The following is a 15,494-nucleotide window of genomic DNA, read 5'->3' as shown; positions in this document are numbered from 1 at the left end:
AAGTTGGCGGCCGCCATTCTGTGTTGTGTTTGGTGAAAGACATCCGGTGTGACTGCAAGCGGTTAGGCGTGAGGCCACTTTTACCCGGAGGGGGGGGGGGGGGAGAGATTGTTGGCGGTTGGTCACTGGTCCAGCCGAGGTCTGGTCTGGCCGCGGTGGTGGAAGCGATCGAAGGTGAAGCGGCGAGGACAATAAGGCGATGCAAGTCGACGGCGAGAAGAAGGGGTGAGTGAGTCTGGTTCTGGCTCTGTGGCGGCGGAGAGGCTGCGCTGCTGCGGGTGGGGGCCGGCTGCCCTGATTCTTGACAGCCGAGGCTGCTTGATCGCCGGCGGGAGGGCGGCAGGCATTGCCGCTGGAGCTCGACCCAGGCCCCGCGTCGCCATTTTGTGGAGCGGAGTCGGAGTGGCGGTGGGGTGGGGTGGGGGGTGGGGTGGGGGGGGGGACGGGGCGCAGGGCGGCCGCCGCACCTGCCGCGGACCGGCCCCGACTTTCGGTTGACCTTGGGCCCGTTGTCTTTTCTCTCGGCCCCGGGGTAAATCTTGACTCGATTTCAAAGTTCGGTCCGGGATTACGCTTCCTGGCTTGATCTGATTTCACTCCATAATGAACAGATCTGTTATTTTTTGGGGGGGGTTGGTCCAGTTTTACGAGGTCACTCACTGCAAAGTTGTTGAGCAGGTCGAGTTGGGGAATCTCAGCACCAGAAATGGGATTGTTCTTTGATCGAACAGTCTCAATGGGCCGAAAGGGTGGACGTCGAACGAAGATATGATCAGAAGTGCCAAGGGTCCGGACAACCCGCAACAAAGTGCAATTTCTCCAATGATCAGTGACATCTCCTCAATCTCCTTCGAGTTGCTCGAATCACAAAGATTTCGACGCACAAATGTTCCAGACGATCCATCAGAAACAACTCCCAACACAAATGTCCCAAAATTTCCACCCTTTCGGCCCATTGAGACTGTTCGATCAAAGAACAATCCCATTTCTGGTGCTGGTATTCTCCAACTCGACCTGCTCAACAACTTTGCAGTGAGTGACCTCGTAAAACTGGACCAACCCCCCAAAAATAATAGATCTGTTCATTATAGTGTAAGAGACAACAAATGTTAGGGTTTTTTGTTGTTGTTGTTGCTCCATTTAGTTGTAACAACCGTGGTTTTTATTGTTTAATTTTGAAAATATTGACAAGTTATCCTGGAAATGTAGTTATTTGTGTTTGGAGAAATGAGATTTGTATAATACCTTAAGGAATATTAATTAAAATATATTTTAATTACAAAATTGTCTTCTTTAAAGCAGGATGTTTAATCTATAGCCATGTGCTGTATTTTAAAAAAAAATTTCACACTATGAACCATACTGACCAAAATACACACAAACATTTCCCTCTTGAATATACAGTTTCATTTTCTCCCCTTTTCCCCCCCTCCCCACCGACTCAACGTTCAACCTATATGATACATTAAACAATGTCATCACACAATGAAAATAAACAAGAAATTTGTGTCTTCTACTTTTACACACTGGGTCAGTTCATTTCGTCCTCTTCTCTTTCTGTCATTTTACCGGGTGGAGGTCCGCGGTAGGACTTCTCTGTTGTGTTCCATGTACGGTTCCCAAATTTGTTCGAATACTGTGATGTAATTTCTTAAATTATATGTTATTTTTTCCAATGGAATACATTTATTCATTTCTGTGTACCATTGCTGTATTCTCAGGCTATCTTCTAATTTCCAGGTTGACATAATACATTTTTTTGCTCCATCCAAATCGAGTCCAAGTTCTTTACTTCTTGTATTACTTAGAAGAAAGATCTCTGGATTTTTTTGGTATGCTGAGGAAGTGGAAAAGTTTTGGGAAGATCTAAGCCATGTGCTGTATTCTTGAGACTTCTCTCCTTCGGCCCTAAAGCCCAACAGTAAAAGATTTTCCATTACTTACTGACACGTCCAGTTTGAACTTTGAGTGTTTGAGTTGTTAAAGAATTATGTAGTCTGTATGGTGCATAGATTTTAAAATCATAACTACAAAATTTATCAGTGTCTGATTGAAAATTTCTCTTGGAGGTATCCTTGGACATTCACTTGGATAAGAACAACAAATATTTAAATTGCTTTGATTTATCATTGTACCTTTTAGACATTTTCTAGTATTAGAGCGTGCAAAATGTGAAAGTTTTTTACGAATTTGGTAGACCATCGTAATGTTTGTATATTTTTTCTTTGTTAGCACAAACTAGTTTGAATATATTATTTCCCTGCTATTCACTATCTGGATGTTGCCACTTTAGTTATCCACCATAATGGATGGGAATTTCTTTGGTGTAACAGCACATTGTATTCAAGAATACAAGAGTATCTAAATTGCCTTTTGTATGTCATCTCATAGCTGCACTCTATACTTGTCCAAGACTACAGTTATTTGACTTATCATGGCTAGAAAACTAAACAGACACATAAGAAATGGAAGCAAAGGTTAGGCATTCCACTTATTGAATTGTTTTTTGTACCAAGTTACAATGGAGAAAACTTTTTGTTTGGCAGTCTACTCAGGCAAGTCCACATTTGCAAGGTACTGCAGAGGTGGGGATATAAAAGGAGATTGTGAATGCACTCTAAAGTTCCTTTTTATTCCTGTTCTAATTATTATGAGGGCATCAGGGTATGGGTGCAGCCGTGTTCAGAGTTTAAACCTGAAGCTGGGGCTGACTTTGAGAGATCCTCTTTCTTCCATTTCCACTTTATATCTGAACAAACAAAGCCTATGAGTCTCTGATCCTGCCATTTTCCACCAAAATTTCATGCACATTTGGGTCCAGTGGCTTTATTTGTCATTGTTTTTCTTGTGTGGGTGAGGAACAAATATTCATTTTTATGTACTATAGTTTATAATGAAAACAAGTATTCCCTTGATACACAATTAACTAACAATATTCACATTTCTTATATGAGAGTGCAATGTATTCAAAACATAAACAGGGGAAGAAATAGTGACCCCCATTTCATACAGTTTGAGATTATAAAATCTGCTTTGATTTAACTATTTCATGATTGGCAGATGTTGCCATCATTGGACTTTTTTTTCTGTTTCAATTGTCTTACTAAATATTGAGAGTTTTTTTTATCTTTTAGAATTGATAGTCAGGCCTTTAAGCAAATGTTGCAATAGAGATTCTTTTATTTTGGTTAAAATTGAAAGAAAATTATTCCTGCATCTTGATAATATAAGACATGGGAGCAGAAATAGATCATTTAGCCCATTGAGTCTGCCAAACCATTTAATCGTGAGCTGATCCATTTTCCCACTCAGCCCCCCTGTCTGGCCTTCTCCCCATTAACATTTGAGGCCCTGGCTAATTAAGAACCAATCAATTTCTGCCTTAAATACAGAAATACAGAACTTGCTAATTGTGTTAATCAATATAGAGCAGTGGTTTTCAAACTCTCATTCCACTTTAAGCAATTCCTATGCCATAAGTGCTCTGTGATTAGTAAAGGATTATTTAAGGTGGTATGTGAGTGGAAAGGAAAAGGTTTAAAAACCACTGTTTGAATCATACCTAATTGACTTGTTACGTGTAGTTTCATAACTCAAAGGAAATGGGCCAATGACAATGTTTTTCAAGTAAAATTGGGTTTAGACTAGAGCCTACATGCATTTTTACGTGCATTTATTGTTATCTTTTGCTTAGATTTTTTGTAATTTGAGACTATTGGATGCTTTATTTATGCATCTTGTCTGAAATATATTATTTCTTGGTGCTGGAGTGCAGTGCAATTAAATAGATATTGTGTATTTTGGATGGGTTAATATTTAATATGATACCTGATATCTATACATCGTCTTTGAGCAAGAATCATTGAATCAGAATCTTGGCTGATAAACTGTGGGCAAGAGCCATAATTTCTCATTAGGGCCCATATGGCACACAAAAAATTTGTCTCTGTTTCTTAGTACATATGGCAATAAACAACTAATTATGTCTTAGAATATCTCTCTCTCTCTCTCTCTCATTGTCCTTCACAAAACAATTAAGTATATTCTATCTAATTGTTCTTAACTAGGGAGTGCCCTTCACTTTTACAAATACTTCAAAACTTTTTCAAATTGAGTGAAGTACGTCATCTTCTGTCCAGTTAGTGGAGTTGGAATTGCTATTGAATGAGATTTTTTTCAGCATATTAGCGTTTTTGCTTTGCATGAAAAAAAATTGCAAGATAAAAACTTCACAGTGATTTTGCAACTTTTGACTTCTTGTCATAAAAATTGTCACTACAGACGATCCCTGTCAAGTTATGGAAATACACTGCGACGGAATTAATAAATTACCACTCAAAAATTTAAAATGAAGAATAAAGTTTGCACCTGCCATTAAATTTGGATTTCTCAACACATGCAGGTGATGGGGCTTTCAGAGATCACAGCACCATTAGTTTTCTGGGAACTCTACTCTTTACATGGACATCATCTGTTTTCCAAGTACAAGGTTAGGGTGTGATTGCTTTCTTTAGACTGTATTGGAAGATATGAAAATGAATGACCTCTTTTCTTTTCACAAAGCATACCAAATTCTCAATATTCTGCTTGGAAGAAATTGCTATTCTGCAAAAGCCCTCTGAGGTTGAGAAAGTGGAAGTTAGGGAAATAATGGAAAATTTTTCACTTCTTTCAAGAGTGCATTTTAAATGGTGAAAGCGTAACATCATCCAGGCCAAAAAAAATCTATTTATTTGGTGTTATATCCACCACTGAAAATCCGCTACCACCACTTTGATTGGAGTCCATGATCATCTACAAGATTAAATGGAGATTTTCACCAGCATTTCTTTGAAACTTTCCATACCTGTGATCATCACTCCCTAGAGTTGAACAATACCACCTGCAAGTTCCCCTCCAAATCAGACAGCATCCCAACTTTGCTGGAGAAATTCTTTGAACCATGGGTGCGCCTCCAGCAAATGGATTACCATTATTGATTTAATTTAGAGATACAGCATGGTTACAGACGCTTCCGGCCCACAGGATACAGAATGGTAACAGGCTTTTCCAGCCCACAAAACCATACTGCCGAACTACACCATATGACCATTTAATCTCCTAATCCCATACATTTTGGGAACGAGGAAACTAAAGGATCGGAGAAAACCTGTGCAGACACAGAATATACAAACTCCTTAGAGAGAACAGCGGATCTGATCCTGGGTAGCAATATGCTACCCTTGTCACCCATTCTTGAATCCATTTAAGATACTCCACTTTCCAGTGATGCCGTGCCAGGAATGAAAGTCAAGATTAAAATTTTTTAATGTAACATTTTCATTAATTGATAAATTCATATTTCTTTGCAATTTAAGATATTCAATTTTCTTTGCAATTCAATTTGCATCTAGATTTCTCCCTGTGTCACGCTCTACATCAGGACAGCACGAGAAGAGGCTATTTGGCCCATGATGTCTGCATCATACATGATTCCAGATTAAACTGCCTACATGAGCTCCATATCTCCTTTCCTTTCATATTCAGAGTCCATGCAGAAAGTTATTAATGTTTTTGATGCTTGATGAAAGGATGTTGTTGGAGGGAGGATCTCAGATTTCTTTGACCATTGTTGAAATAAAGATAAGCAGATGGGGACATTTAAACTATGTTGGAGATGAAGATCCACAGGTTTATTTTTTTTAAAAATGCAGAAGTATGCATGGACTTCAGTTGGTGCATCCGATAAGTTGCTTCTCTAAATACATACATCTCTGAAATAATATTCAAGCGCAAGTTGATATTGAAGCTTTACAGAGACTGAAACAATCTTTTTGAAAATTGAAATGTATATGGGTTGTAAGAATATTAATGGCAGTTTTTCCATCAGAACAAAGGGCTTTCAGGAAGGGTGATCAACCAGTGAAAAGATTACTAACATTGAGAAATAACCAAAGTTCCCCAAATTCTAGTGACAAAAATGTAATGATAGGATTGTATAAATATGGAAAATAAGGAAGCGTGTAGAAAAACTATTCAATTTCTCTACTCCTGAATGAATGGCATCTCAATTTGGAAAGCCATAAATTTGCAGACTATTTTGAACAGAGGTTGATTAGATGATAAATAATGATGCACTTTACATTTGTACATTTTCCCTGTGTCTGCAAAGGTTTTCTCCGGGTGCTATGGTTTCCTCCCACGCTACAAAATGTATGGGATTGTAGGTTAATTGGGCGGCATGTGTCTTGATGATGGGAATCTGCTTCTTTCGTGTTGTAAAGAGAATTTTTAAATGTAATTTTAAATTAAGGTATTATCCAATAGTGATCATATTATCAAAATTGATAATTTGGCTGAAAAATCAATTGACAACAGAAAAATTGATTGATTAAATATGGGCATAGTACACTGTTAAGCAATAAGAATAGAATCTTTTTTTATCCATATTTATCAATTTGGGAAGATAGTGATTAATTCTATTTGCTAATACTTTTGGTATAATATCGTAATCAACATTGAATAATGATATAGGTCTATATGAAGTTGGTTTTAATGGATCTCTTGTAGCGGCAGCTACACCTGCTCCTGAAAGAACACACACAACCAGACGGGTTGTGCTCAGTGAGCAGACGAGTTTATTGCAGGCTGCTGGGCTGTACTTATACTCCCAGCCTGGACCTGGCAGAGAAACGAGCTGGAGGGCGCTGACATCACCCGGGCGTCATGTGGTCCCGTGCTGGGAGGAAGGGAACACACCCGACGGCGCCATTTTGACCGGCTGCCCAGCCGCCTGCCTAGTGGTGAGCCGCCACACCCCCCCCCCCCACCAGAACCGGTGCCAATTTCTTTTTCACCAGACGGCCTTGCTTCTTGGGCTGGGCTACAACCACGGTCTCAGTGTGATCGAGGTACGCTGGCTTCAGCCTGTCCATGGTAAACAGCTCCCACCTGCCGCCATTGTCCAGAGTGAACGTGGAGCTGGAACGCTGTACAACCGTGTACGGCCCCTCGTACGGTCGCTGTAGAGGTGCCACAGTCAGGCCCTGCCGAACGAAAATGTACTCTGTGGAAAGCAGTTCGCCGGGAACATGAGACGGGCGGGTGCCATGCTTGGGTGGCGGTGGGGGTTCGAATGAGTCCAAGCATGCCCTGAGGTGAGGAAGTAGTTTGTGCGGCGACCGCTAGGGATTGTTAGGTGCGTTGACGAACTCACCAGGTAGTGCCAGCTCAGCAAATGATGCCTGCAGATCTTCCTTGGGAGTGGACAACCCAGGAGCACCCAAGGCAGTTCGTCTGCCCAGTCGGGACCAGTGAGGCGGGCCATGAGTGCCAACTTAAATTAAGGTGACGGTGCTGACGTTCAACCAGTCCATTGGCCTGTGGGTGTTAGGCTGTGTTGCGGTGTAGCTGGATCCCCAACCTGTTGGTGAGGTGTGCCCAGAGCGCAGATGTGAACTGGGCACCCCGATCGCTGGTAAGGTGACCCGGGATGCCGAACTGGGCGACCCAACCATGCAACAATGCTCGGGAGCAGGAGCCGGTGGAGGCATCTGGCATCGGGATCGCCTCAGGCCAGCGAGTGGTGCGGTCTACCATTGTAAACAGTTAACGGTTGCTGTAAACTGGTAAGGGCCCGATGATGTCCACATGAATGTGGCTGAACCGTTCTCGGACGTGCTCGAACTCCTGTTCGGGCGCCCTGGAGTGTCTGTGCACCTTGGACGTCTGGCAATGGGTGCATGTTCTGGCCAAGCCCGCGATCTGCTTCTGCGGCCCACGCCATACGAACCGTTCTGCCACCATCTGGACCGTGGACCTGATGGACGGATGTGAAAGGTCGTGGATGTGATGGAAGACCTGGCTGTACCACTGATGGGGAACCACTGATCGTGGGGTGCCCAGGGAGATATCACACAGGATGGTGCCTTTGCTGCTCTGAGTCGGGAGGTCTCAGAACCACAGGCCCGTGATGGCCGGTCGCAAGAGTGCATCAGCAACCACATTGTCCTTCCCCGCCTTGTGCCGAATGTCAATGGTAAACTCCAACATGAAGGAGAGGTGATGCTGCTGGCGGGACGACCAAGGATCCTTTGACATTGCGAGCGCCTGGGTGAGGGGTTTGTGGTCGGTGAAGATGGTAAAAGTCCTCCCCTCCAAAAAGTAGCGGAAATGCCGTACCGTCAGATACATGCCCAGTAACTTGCGGTCAAAGGCATTATACGCGTTCCGGCGGGCGGAGCAGGCGGCTGAAGAATGCCAGCGGCTTCGAATGTCCATTCATCTGCTGCTCCAGGACGGCACTGACGGCTGTGGCAGAAGCATCGACGGAGAGTGCCAAATGCAGGTCGGTGTGCGGGTGGGCGAACATGGTGGCCTTTGCGAGGGCGTCTTTGGTGCAGGCTTCTGGGTTACAAGCGAGCGTCTTGTGCTTGGCTGTGATGAGGGCAAACAGCGGCTGCATGATGCGCGCAGCTCCCAGGATGAAGTGGTTGTAAAAGTTGACCATACCTGCGAACTCCTGCAACCTTTGAGGCTGTCCGGGCATGGGAACTCCCTGATAGCGGCAACCTTCTCAGCGGCAGGCGAGGCTCCTTCAGCCGTGATGGTATGGCCCAGAAACTGCATGGACTCTTTCCTGAACTGGCACTTGGCCGGGTTGGTGGTAAGGTCGAAATCGACCAGCCGGGAGAAAAGGGCGTGTAGGTGGGCCTTGCGTTATGCCTGGTCCTTGCTGGCGATGAGGATGTCATCCAAATAAATAAAGGCGAAATCCAAATCCCTGCCCACAGAGTCCATGAGGCACTGGAAGGTCTGAGCGGAGTTCTTGAGCCCAAATGGCATATGCAGGAATTCAAACAAGCCAAAGGGGGTGATGATGGCTGTCTTGGGTATGTCCTCAGGGTGCACCGGGATCTGATGATATCCACACACCAGGTCAACCATGCAGGTTGGCCGTAAAGTCTTGGATGTGAGGGATGGGGTAACAGTCAGGAACTGTTGCCTCGTTGAGCCGTCGATAGTCTCTACAGGGATGCCAGCCGCCAGAGGCTTTCAGGACCAGATGGAGCGGCGAGGCCCACGGGCTGTCGGACTGCCGAATGATCCCCAGTTCCAACGGGTGTGAAAACTCCTCCTTCACCACCTGGAGCTTGACAGGCGGAAGCCGGCGTGCCTTGGCGTGAACTGGTGGGCCTTGAGTGGGGATGTGGTGGAACACGCCATGGTGCGGCGAGGCAGCAGAGAACTGTGGCTTGAGAAGTGTCGGGAACTCATCCAGGATTCGCTAGAACTCTTCTCTGGATGTGCTGATCATGGGCATCTGCAGTTGCTCCAAGCGGGAGGCATCAAGGCAAACATCCTGGAAGGTACGGGCGTCCACCAGGCGGCTACCTCCAATGTCCACCAGAAGCCCATGTGCGAGGAGGAAGTCTGCACCCAGGATGGCAGTCGGGAGGGACGAGATGGTGAACTTCCACACGAAATTTAGTTGGCCGATCTGGAAATGGACTGTCTTGTCTCCATACGTCCGGATTGCTGTTGCGTTGGCCACACAGAAGGGAGGTCCACGAATCTGGGATGACGCTGATCTGAGCTCCAGTGTCAACGAGGAACCGCTTGCCGCTGACTGAGTCCCGTCGGTAGAGGAGGCTGTGTCCTTGGCCAGCCGCTGCGACCATTAACAACGGCCAGCCTGGTCGTCTCCCTGGAACAGGCAGGGCTGACGACACTTCCAAACCTTGGCTCCCCAGAGCTGGTAGTAGAAGAAGCAGAGGCCTGGAGTGGATACTGTGGCCTTGGTTATACTCTTGGGGGCCCCTGCAGGGGTCGGATGCTCTACCGCAGCGCTAGGGGCGGGCTTGGGGTGGTCGTGCCCGTGCCTCGTGACCTGCTGGACTGCTGAGCTCTCCGGGAATTGTGCGAGCCATAGCTCTTGGGTCTTCTGGGCGACCTTCCTTGTGTTGGTGAAGCTCTCCTGGATCAGCAGCGGATGGATGTCCCTGGGCATATGGTCAAGGAAAATGTGCTCGAAATGAGCACGAGCATCTCGTCCATCGAGGACCTATCCCCCAGGGCGTCGAGGTGCAGCATCCGAGCGGCACGCTGGTGTCTGGATAGTCCGAGGGATCTGGTAAGCACTCACTTGATGGTCTCGTATTTGTCTATGGCAGGAGGGTGCTGAACGAGGTGCAGCACGCATCTGGCAGTGGCCTGGTCCAGGGCAGCGACCATATGGTAGAATTTGGTCATGTCGGATGAAATCTGGCGGAGGTGAAAATGAGCTTCTGTGTGGCCGAACCAGGTTTCCAGCTCCTGAACCCAGAATTCAGGCAGTTTCACGGCTATAGCACTGATCCCAGGCTTGCTCATGATGTATTCAAAGACGTTTGAACCAGTTGGGGTCACCAATTGTAGCAGCAGCTACTGCTTCTGAAAGAACACACACAACCAGACGGGTTGAGCTCAGTGAGCAGACTCATTTATTTAGGCTGCTGGGCTGCACTTATACTCCCAGCCCAGACCTGGCTGAGAACCGCGCTGGAGAGCGCTGACGTCACTCGGGCGTCACGTGACCCCCCCCATCAGCCCCGTGCTGAAGGAAGGGAAAACCCTCGACGGCGCCATTTTGGCAAGCTGGCCCACCGCATGGCTTACAAGCGGGGCCGGTTCGCCTGCCTAGTGGTGAGCCGCCACACTTTTATCTTTTTTTTGGGATAACCATAATTATCGCTGTTGAAAAAGATTCTGGAAGATTATGAGATTTAAAAGCTTGCATTACTTTCATAAGTAAACAAAGCATCAAATCTTTAAATTATTTATTAACTTCAACTGGAAACCCATTTTCCCCTGGAGATTTATTATTTTGTGCATTATAGACTTCTTGTTCAGTAAAAAGAATGTAAAAATAATCTTTACATGTCTCAGTTAACATTGGTAATATCATTAGTGACAAATTATCTATAATTACATTATCATGTAATGATTCAGATATATATAATTTTTCATAAAATTCCTTAAAGGTTTCATTTATTTCTTATGGTTTAAATGTCACTTTATTATTCTGTTGTATTGTGTTGATTGTTCTAGAAGTCTGTTCTGCTTTTAATTGGCAAACTAAACAGAATAGAATCTTAAAACAATTGCATCTATGTAGCAAAAATGGAAATCTGGGACTTGAAATCAGCACGTAAATCATGGAGTAGAGAAAGAAAAAGAGAATATCTTAGAGGCTGTTTTCCAAATTAAATAAATTAGTAACCAATAACATTTTATAATGTTCAGAAATTGTGCCATTTTGTTAGAAAATACAAATGCTCTCCATAATTTTGGTGAGGATTTTTTTAAAAAAAGCAACAGGAAACCGCAGGAACCTTTGCCTGATTATCTTTTTAAGAAGCAGTTGTCGTAGACTGGCAAGGACATGTGTTTGTTTCTGGGGCTTCCTAATGAAATTCTGGTTCTGATAGAATTCCTCTTAAAAGATTATTTGTACTATTTTTCCACAAACCTCATGTCTTTTTTTTGTGTGAGTATATATTGTTTCTTGGTCTGTACTCAGGTTTGGAAAAGTGAACTAAAATGCACTGTTAGTACATTTAGGATTTCATTCAGATTTATTGTTGGAGTATATACATGACATCAAATACAACCCTGAGATTCCTTTTCCCTGTTTGCTTGGTAGAATGACCATTTATTGGTAGTGCAAAAAAAAGTACACAATGTATACACGTAAACAGTTGCGCAATACAGAGAGGAGAAAAAGAAATAAAACAATAAAGTGCAAAAGTAAGATCCTTAAATAAGTCCCTGATTGAGTTTGTTTTTGAGGAGTATGTAGTTGCTGTTTCTGAACCTGGTGAGGCAAGCCTTGTCACACCAATGCCTCTTTTCTGATTGAAGCAGCGAAAATAGAGTTTGTACTGGGTGGTGTTAATCCTGAGGTATATTGGAAAATCCAGTTCAGAATCAGAATTCAAGATCAATTTATTGTCATGAACAAGTTATGAAATTCAATGTTTTGCAGCAGATTCATAGAGCAAACGTTGATATTGTAACCATCTTACCACATTACTATATATAAAAAAAAAGTTTAAAAGTGCAGAAAAGGTAAGGCTGTGCCTTTGGTTCATTGATTATTCAAAAATCTGATGGCAGCTGTCCTTTAACTGGTGAGTACTCGTTTTTAGGCTCCTGCACCTTTTTCCTGATGGTAGCAGAGTAGAAGAAGGTGTGGCCTGGGTGGTGGGGGTCTTTGAGGATAGAGCCTACTTTTTTAAGACACCATGACCGCTTCATGTAGATGTCCTCGATCGATCGAGTGAAGTCTGGTGCCTGTGATGTCACAGGCTGAGTTACCAACCCTCTGGAGTTTATTCTTGTCCTAAAAGTTGGTGCCTCCATGCAACCAGCCAGAATGCTCTCCACAGTACACTTGTAGAAGTTTACGAGAGTCTTTGGTGACATACCGAACCTCCTCAGACACCTCACAATGTATAGTTGCTGGTGAGCCTTCTTTGTGATTGCATCAACGTGGAGGCTCCAGGACAGATCCTCGGAGATGTTGACACACAGGAATTTGAAGTTCTTGACCCTCTCCACTACTGATCCCTCAATGAGTACTGGGTTGTGTTCCCCTGACTTTCTCCTAGTCCACAATCATCTCCTTAGTTTTCTGACATTGTTGACATTGCACCATTCAACAAGCTGATCTATCTCCCTCCTGTATGCTTCCTTATTGCTGTTTGTAATTCTGTCAACAACTGTGGTGTCATTGGCAAACTTGTAGATGGCATTGGAATTGTGGCTGGCCACCCAGTCATGGGTGTATGACGAGTAGAGCAGTGGGCTACACACACAACCTTGGTGCGTCTGTGTTGATAATCAGTGAGGAGGAAACGTTGTTTCTGATTCGTACTGACTGTGGTCTTCTGATGAGAAAGTCAAGGATCTTACCATATGCTTCCATATTTAGATGTAGTTCCCATAAAAAAATCTCCGGTTCTTTCATATATATTAAAATGTCATTTACAAATAAACTAATTTTGTACTCCAAGAGTACAAAAGACTGCCTAAAGAAATCTCTTGGTGCCTGCCACATTGACCACCGCCAGTGGGCTGATATCGCCTCAAACCGTGCATCTTGGCGCCTCACAGTTCGGCGGGCAGCAACCTCCTTTGAAGAAGACCGCAGAGCCCACCTCACTGACAAAAGACAAAGGAGGAAAAACCCAACACCCAACCCCAACCAACCAATTTTCCCCTGCAACTGCTGCAACCGTGTCTGCCTGTCCCGCATCGGACTTGTCAGCCACAAACGAGCCTGCAGCTGACGTGGACATTTACCCCTCCATAAATCTTTGTCTGCGAAGCCAAGCCAAAGAAAGAATTTTGTACTCTTCCTGACCAACCTTAAACCTCTTAATTTCTAAATCACTCCTAATTTCCTCTGCTAGTGGCTCTATAGCTAGAAAGAACAGAGCTGGGGATAAAGGACAGCCTTGTCTACTAGATCTTGCCAATTGAAATGGAGCAGACATTTGGCCATTAGTTATTACTGTCGCTTTAGGATTATTATATAGTGTCTTAATCCAATTTATAAAAGTTTGGCCAACCATGAATTTATCTAGCACTTTAGACAAAAAGTCCCACTCCAATCTATCAACTGTTTTTTTCTGCATCTAGGGCCACTGCTTAAATCTTCTGTTGCATATATAATACTAATTAACCTGGCCACATTGTCCACTGACTCTCTTATTTTCATAAATCCTGTCTGATCCGTGTTTAATAATTTAGGCAATAATTGAGTAACTCTATTCACAATGGTAAGATCTCAGGTTATAAATTAAATAAGAATAAAAGTGAAGTTATGCCTCTTATACAAGGAGAATATAGTCTTTGTTGAATAAATACTCAATTTAAATGGCCAAAAGAGACGACTAAATATTTAGGGATCTGGATAAACAATTTATATAAACTGAATGACTTGCCATTGCTTAAAAAAGTTGAAGAGGATTTAGGAAAATGGATGACCTTGCCAGTAACATTAGAAGGAAGGGTTAATTGTATTAAGATTAATGTTTTCCACGAATACAATGACTTTTTCAAACCTTACCAATATAAACATACAAGGATATTTCTTTGGAAAGGTAAAATGTCAAGAGTTTCTATAGAAAGACTAATGTGGAAATATGTACTGGGAGGTTTTCAGCTTCCTAACTAAGAATTATTAAGTGGCTCAATTGAGGTTTCTTTTTGAGGGTTCAGGAAAATGGGTGTGGGTCAAAATAGAGATGTATAAAATAGGAGAGAAATTAGCAGAGGAATTCATATACAAATGGGATTCAAAGTTATAACTGGTGTGAAAGAAGCACCATTGTTGAAGCATTTGATTACTATCTGGAACAAGATAAGTAAAGAAATTGGAAGAAAAGGAAGTATATCGGCTTAGACGCCTTTGATTCAAAATAATCTTATACCTTTTACTAAAGATAATCAATTTTTTGGTTTATGAAGGCATTAAAAATATAGATTGTTATGAACAAGGCCAATTGATGTCACTTCAACAATTAAGAAATAAATATGGAATATCTCAGAATATACTTTTTTTGTTATCTTCAGTTGAAAGGATATTTGCGGGAAAAATTATGTTTTCAACAATGTTTTTACTGGCTTGTGGTGAGTTGGAAGTTCTTATTAGGAGAGGTTCTACAGGTGCTAAGAAATTTATTTCTTAGGCGGGAATTAAGAAATCTAGACAGAAATGGGAGGCACACCTAAAATTTACAATTGATGAGAAAAGATGATCACATCTCTGTTGAGACTGTATGACAAACATTAATTATAATTAACACATCCAATTTCATTCTATTCAATTTTTGAGGTATCAGATAAATGTTGTAGATGTAGTAAAGAGATTGAAACCCTTTTGTAGTACATTTGGTCATGTTCTAAAGTAAGGTATTTTTGGGTGGATGGGAATTTTTTTTTAGAACAAATTACTGGCATTATATTTCCACAGAATCCTGACTTATTTTTATTGGGGAAGACCCAAGTTAAAACTATAATTTTATCAAGTGAAATTTATCAAAATAGCATTCGAGGTGGGAAGGAGGTGTATTGCAGTGACTTGGAAATCAGATGCACATTTAGGTATGGGAAGATGGAATGCAGAAATTCAAAGTTGTATTCCTTTGGAGAAAATCACATATAATTTAAGAAATAAATATCCTACCTTTTTACAAATTTGGAGCTTCTACATGCAAAGTTTTAGGGGTAAATATGTAAAAATATACTTCTGGCCTCTTAAGAACTGTGTTAATCTTCCCCAAAAATGGTTGTACAAATACTGTAGGACCTCTTTGTGCAATCCAGGAAATTATTTTTTCTATATTTTATATAACTATTATATTTATATCTTATTCTATGTTTTGTTTTACAGTTGGAGGAGGATATAAGGAGGGAGGGGAGGGTAAGGTTGGAATAAAACCATCTTGAGTTCAATATCTTGTCTATGC

General features: G+C 42.7%; 1 protein-coding gene across 6 annotated transcripts in view; it reads left to right on the top strand.

Moving 5' to 3' along the window:
* Positions 1-15,494, top strand: part of hif1aa (hypoxia inducible factor 1 subunit alpha a) — a 58,840-nt gene that overhangs the window by 193 nt on the left and 43,153 nt on the right. Inside the window, exon 1 of one of the 6 annotated variants that reach the window (XM_069916265.1) lies at positions 5-225. The exons of 2 other annotated variants lie outside the window; for them this stretch is intronic. In XM_069916265.1, the coding sequence (XP_069772366.1) occupies positions 200-225 (26 nt within the window). In that variant the 5' untranslated portion in view covers positions 5-199. Of the gene's footprint in view, positions 1-4; positions 226-4,401; positions 4,490-15,494 lie in introns of those variants that run through there. 3 more of the 6 variants (XM_069916266.1, XR_011351135.1, XM_069916264.1) reach the window with 3 other exon arrangements.

Source organism: Narcine bancroftii, chromosome 2 (assembly GCF_036971445.1).
Source record: "Narcine bancroftii isolate sNarBan1 chromosome 2, sNarBan1.hap1, whole genome shotgun sequence".
In the NCBI taxonomy this organism is placed as follows: Eukaryota; Metazoa; Chordata; class Chondrichthyes; order Torpediniformes; family Narcinidae; genus Narcine; species Narcine bancroftii.
Note: the sequence above shows the minus strand (reverse complement) of the source record. Positions and strands in the feature narration are given on the sequence as shown.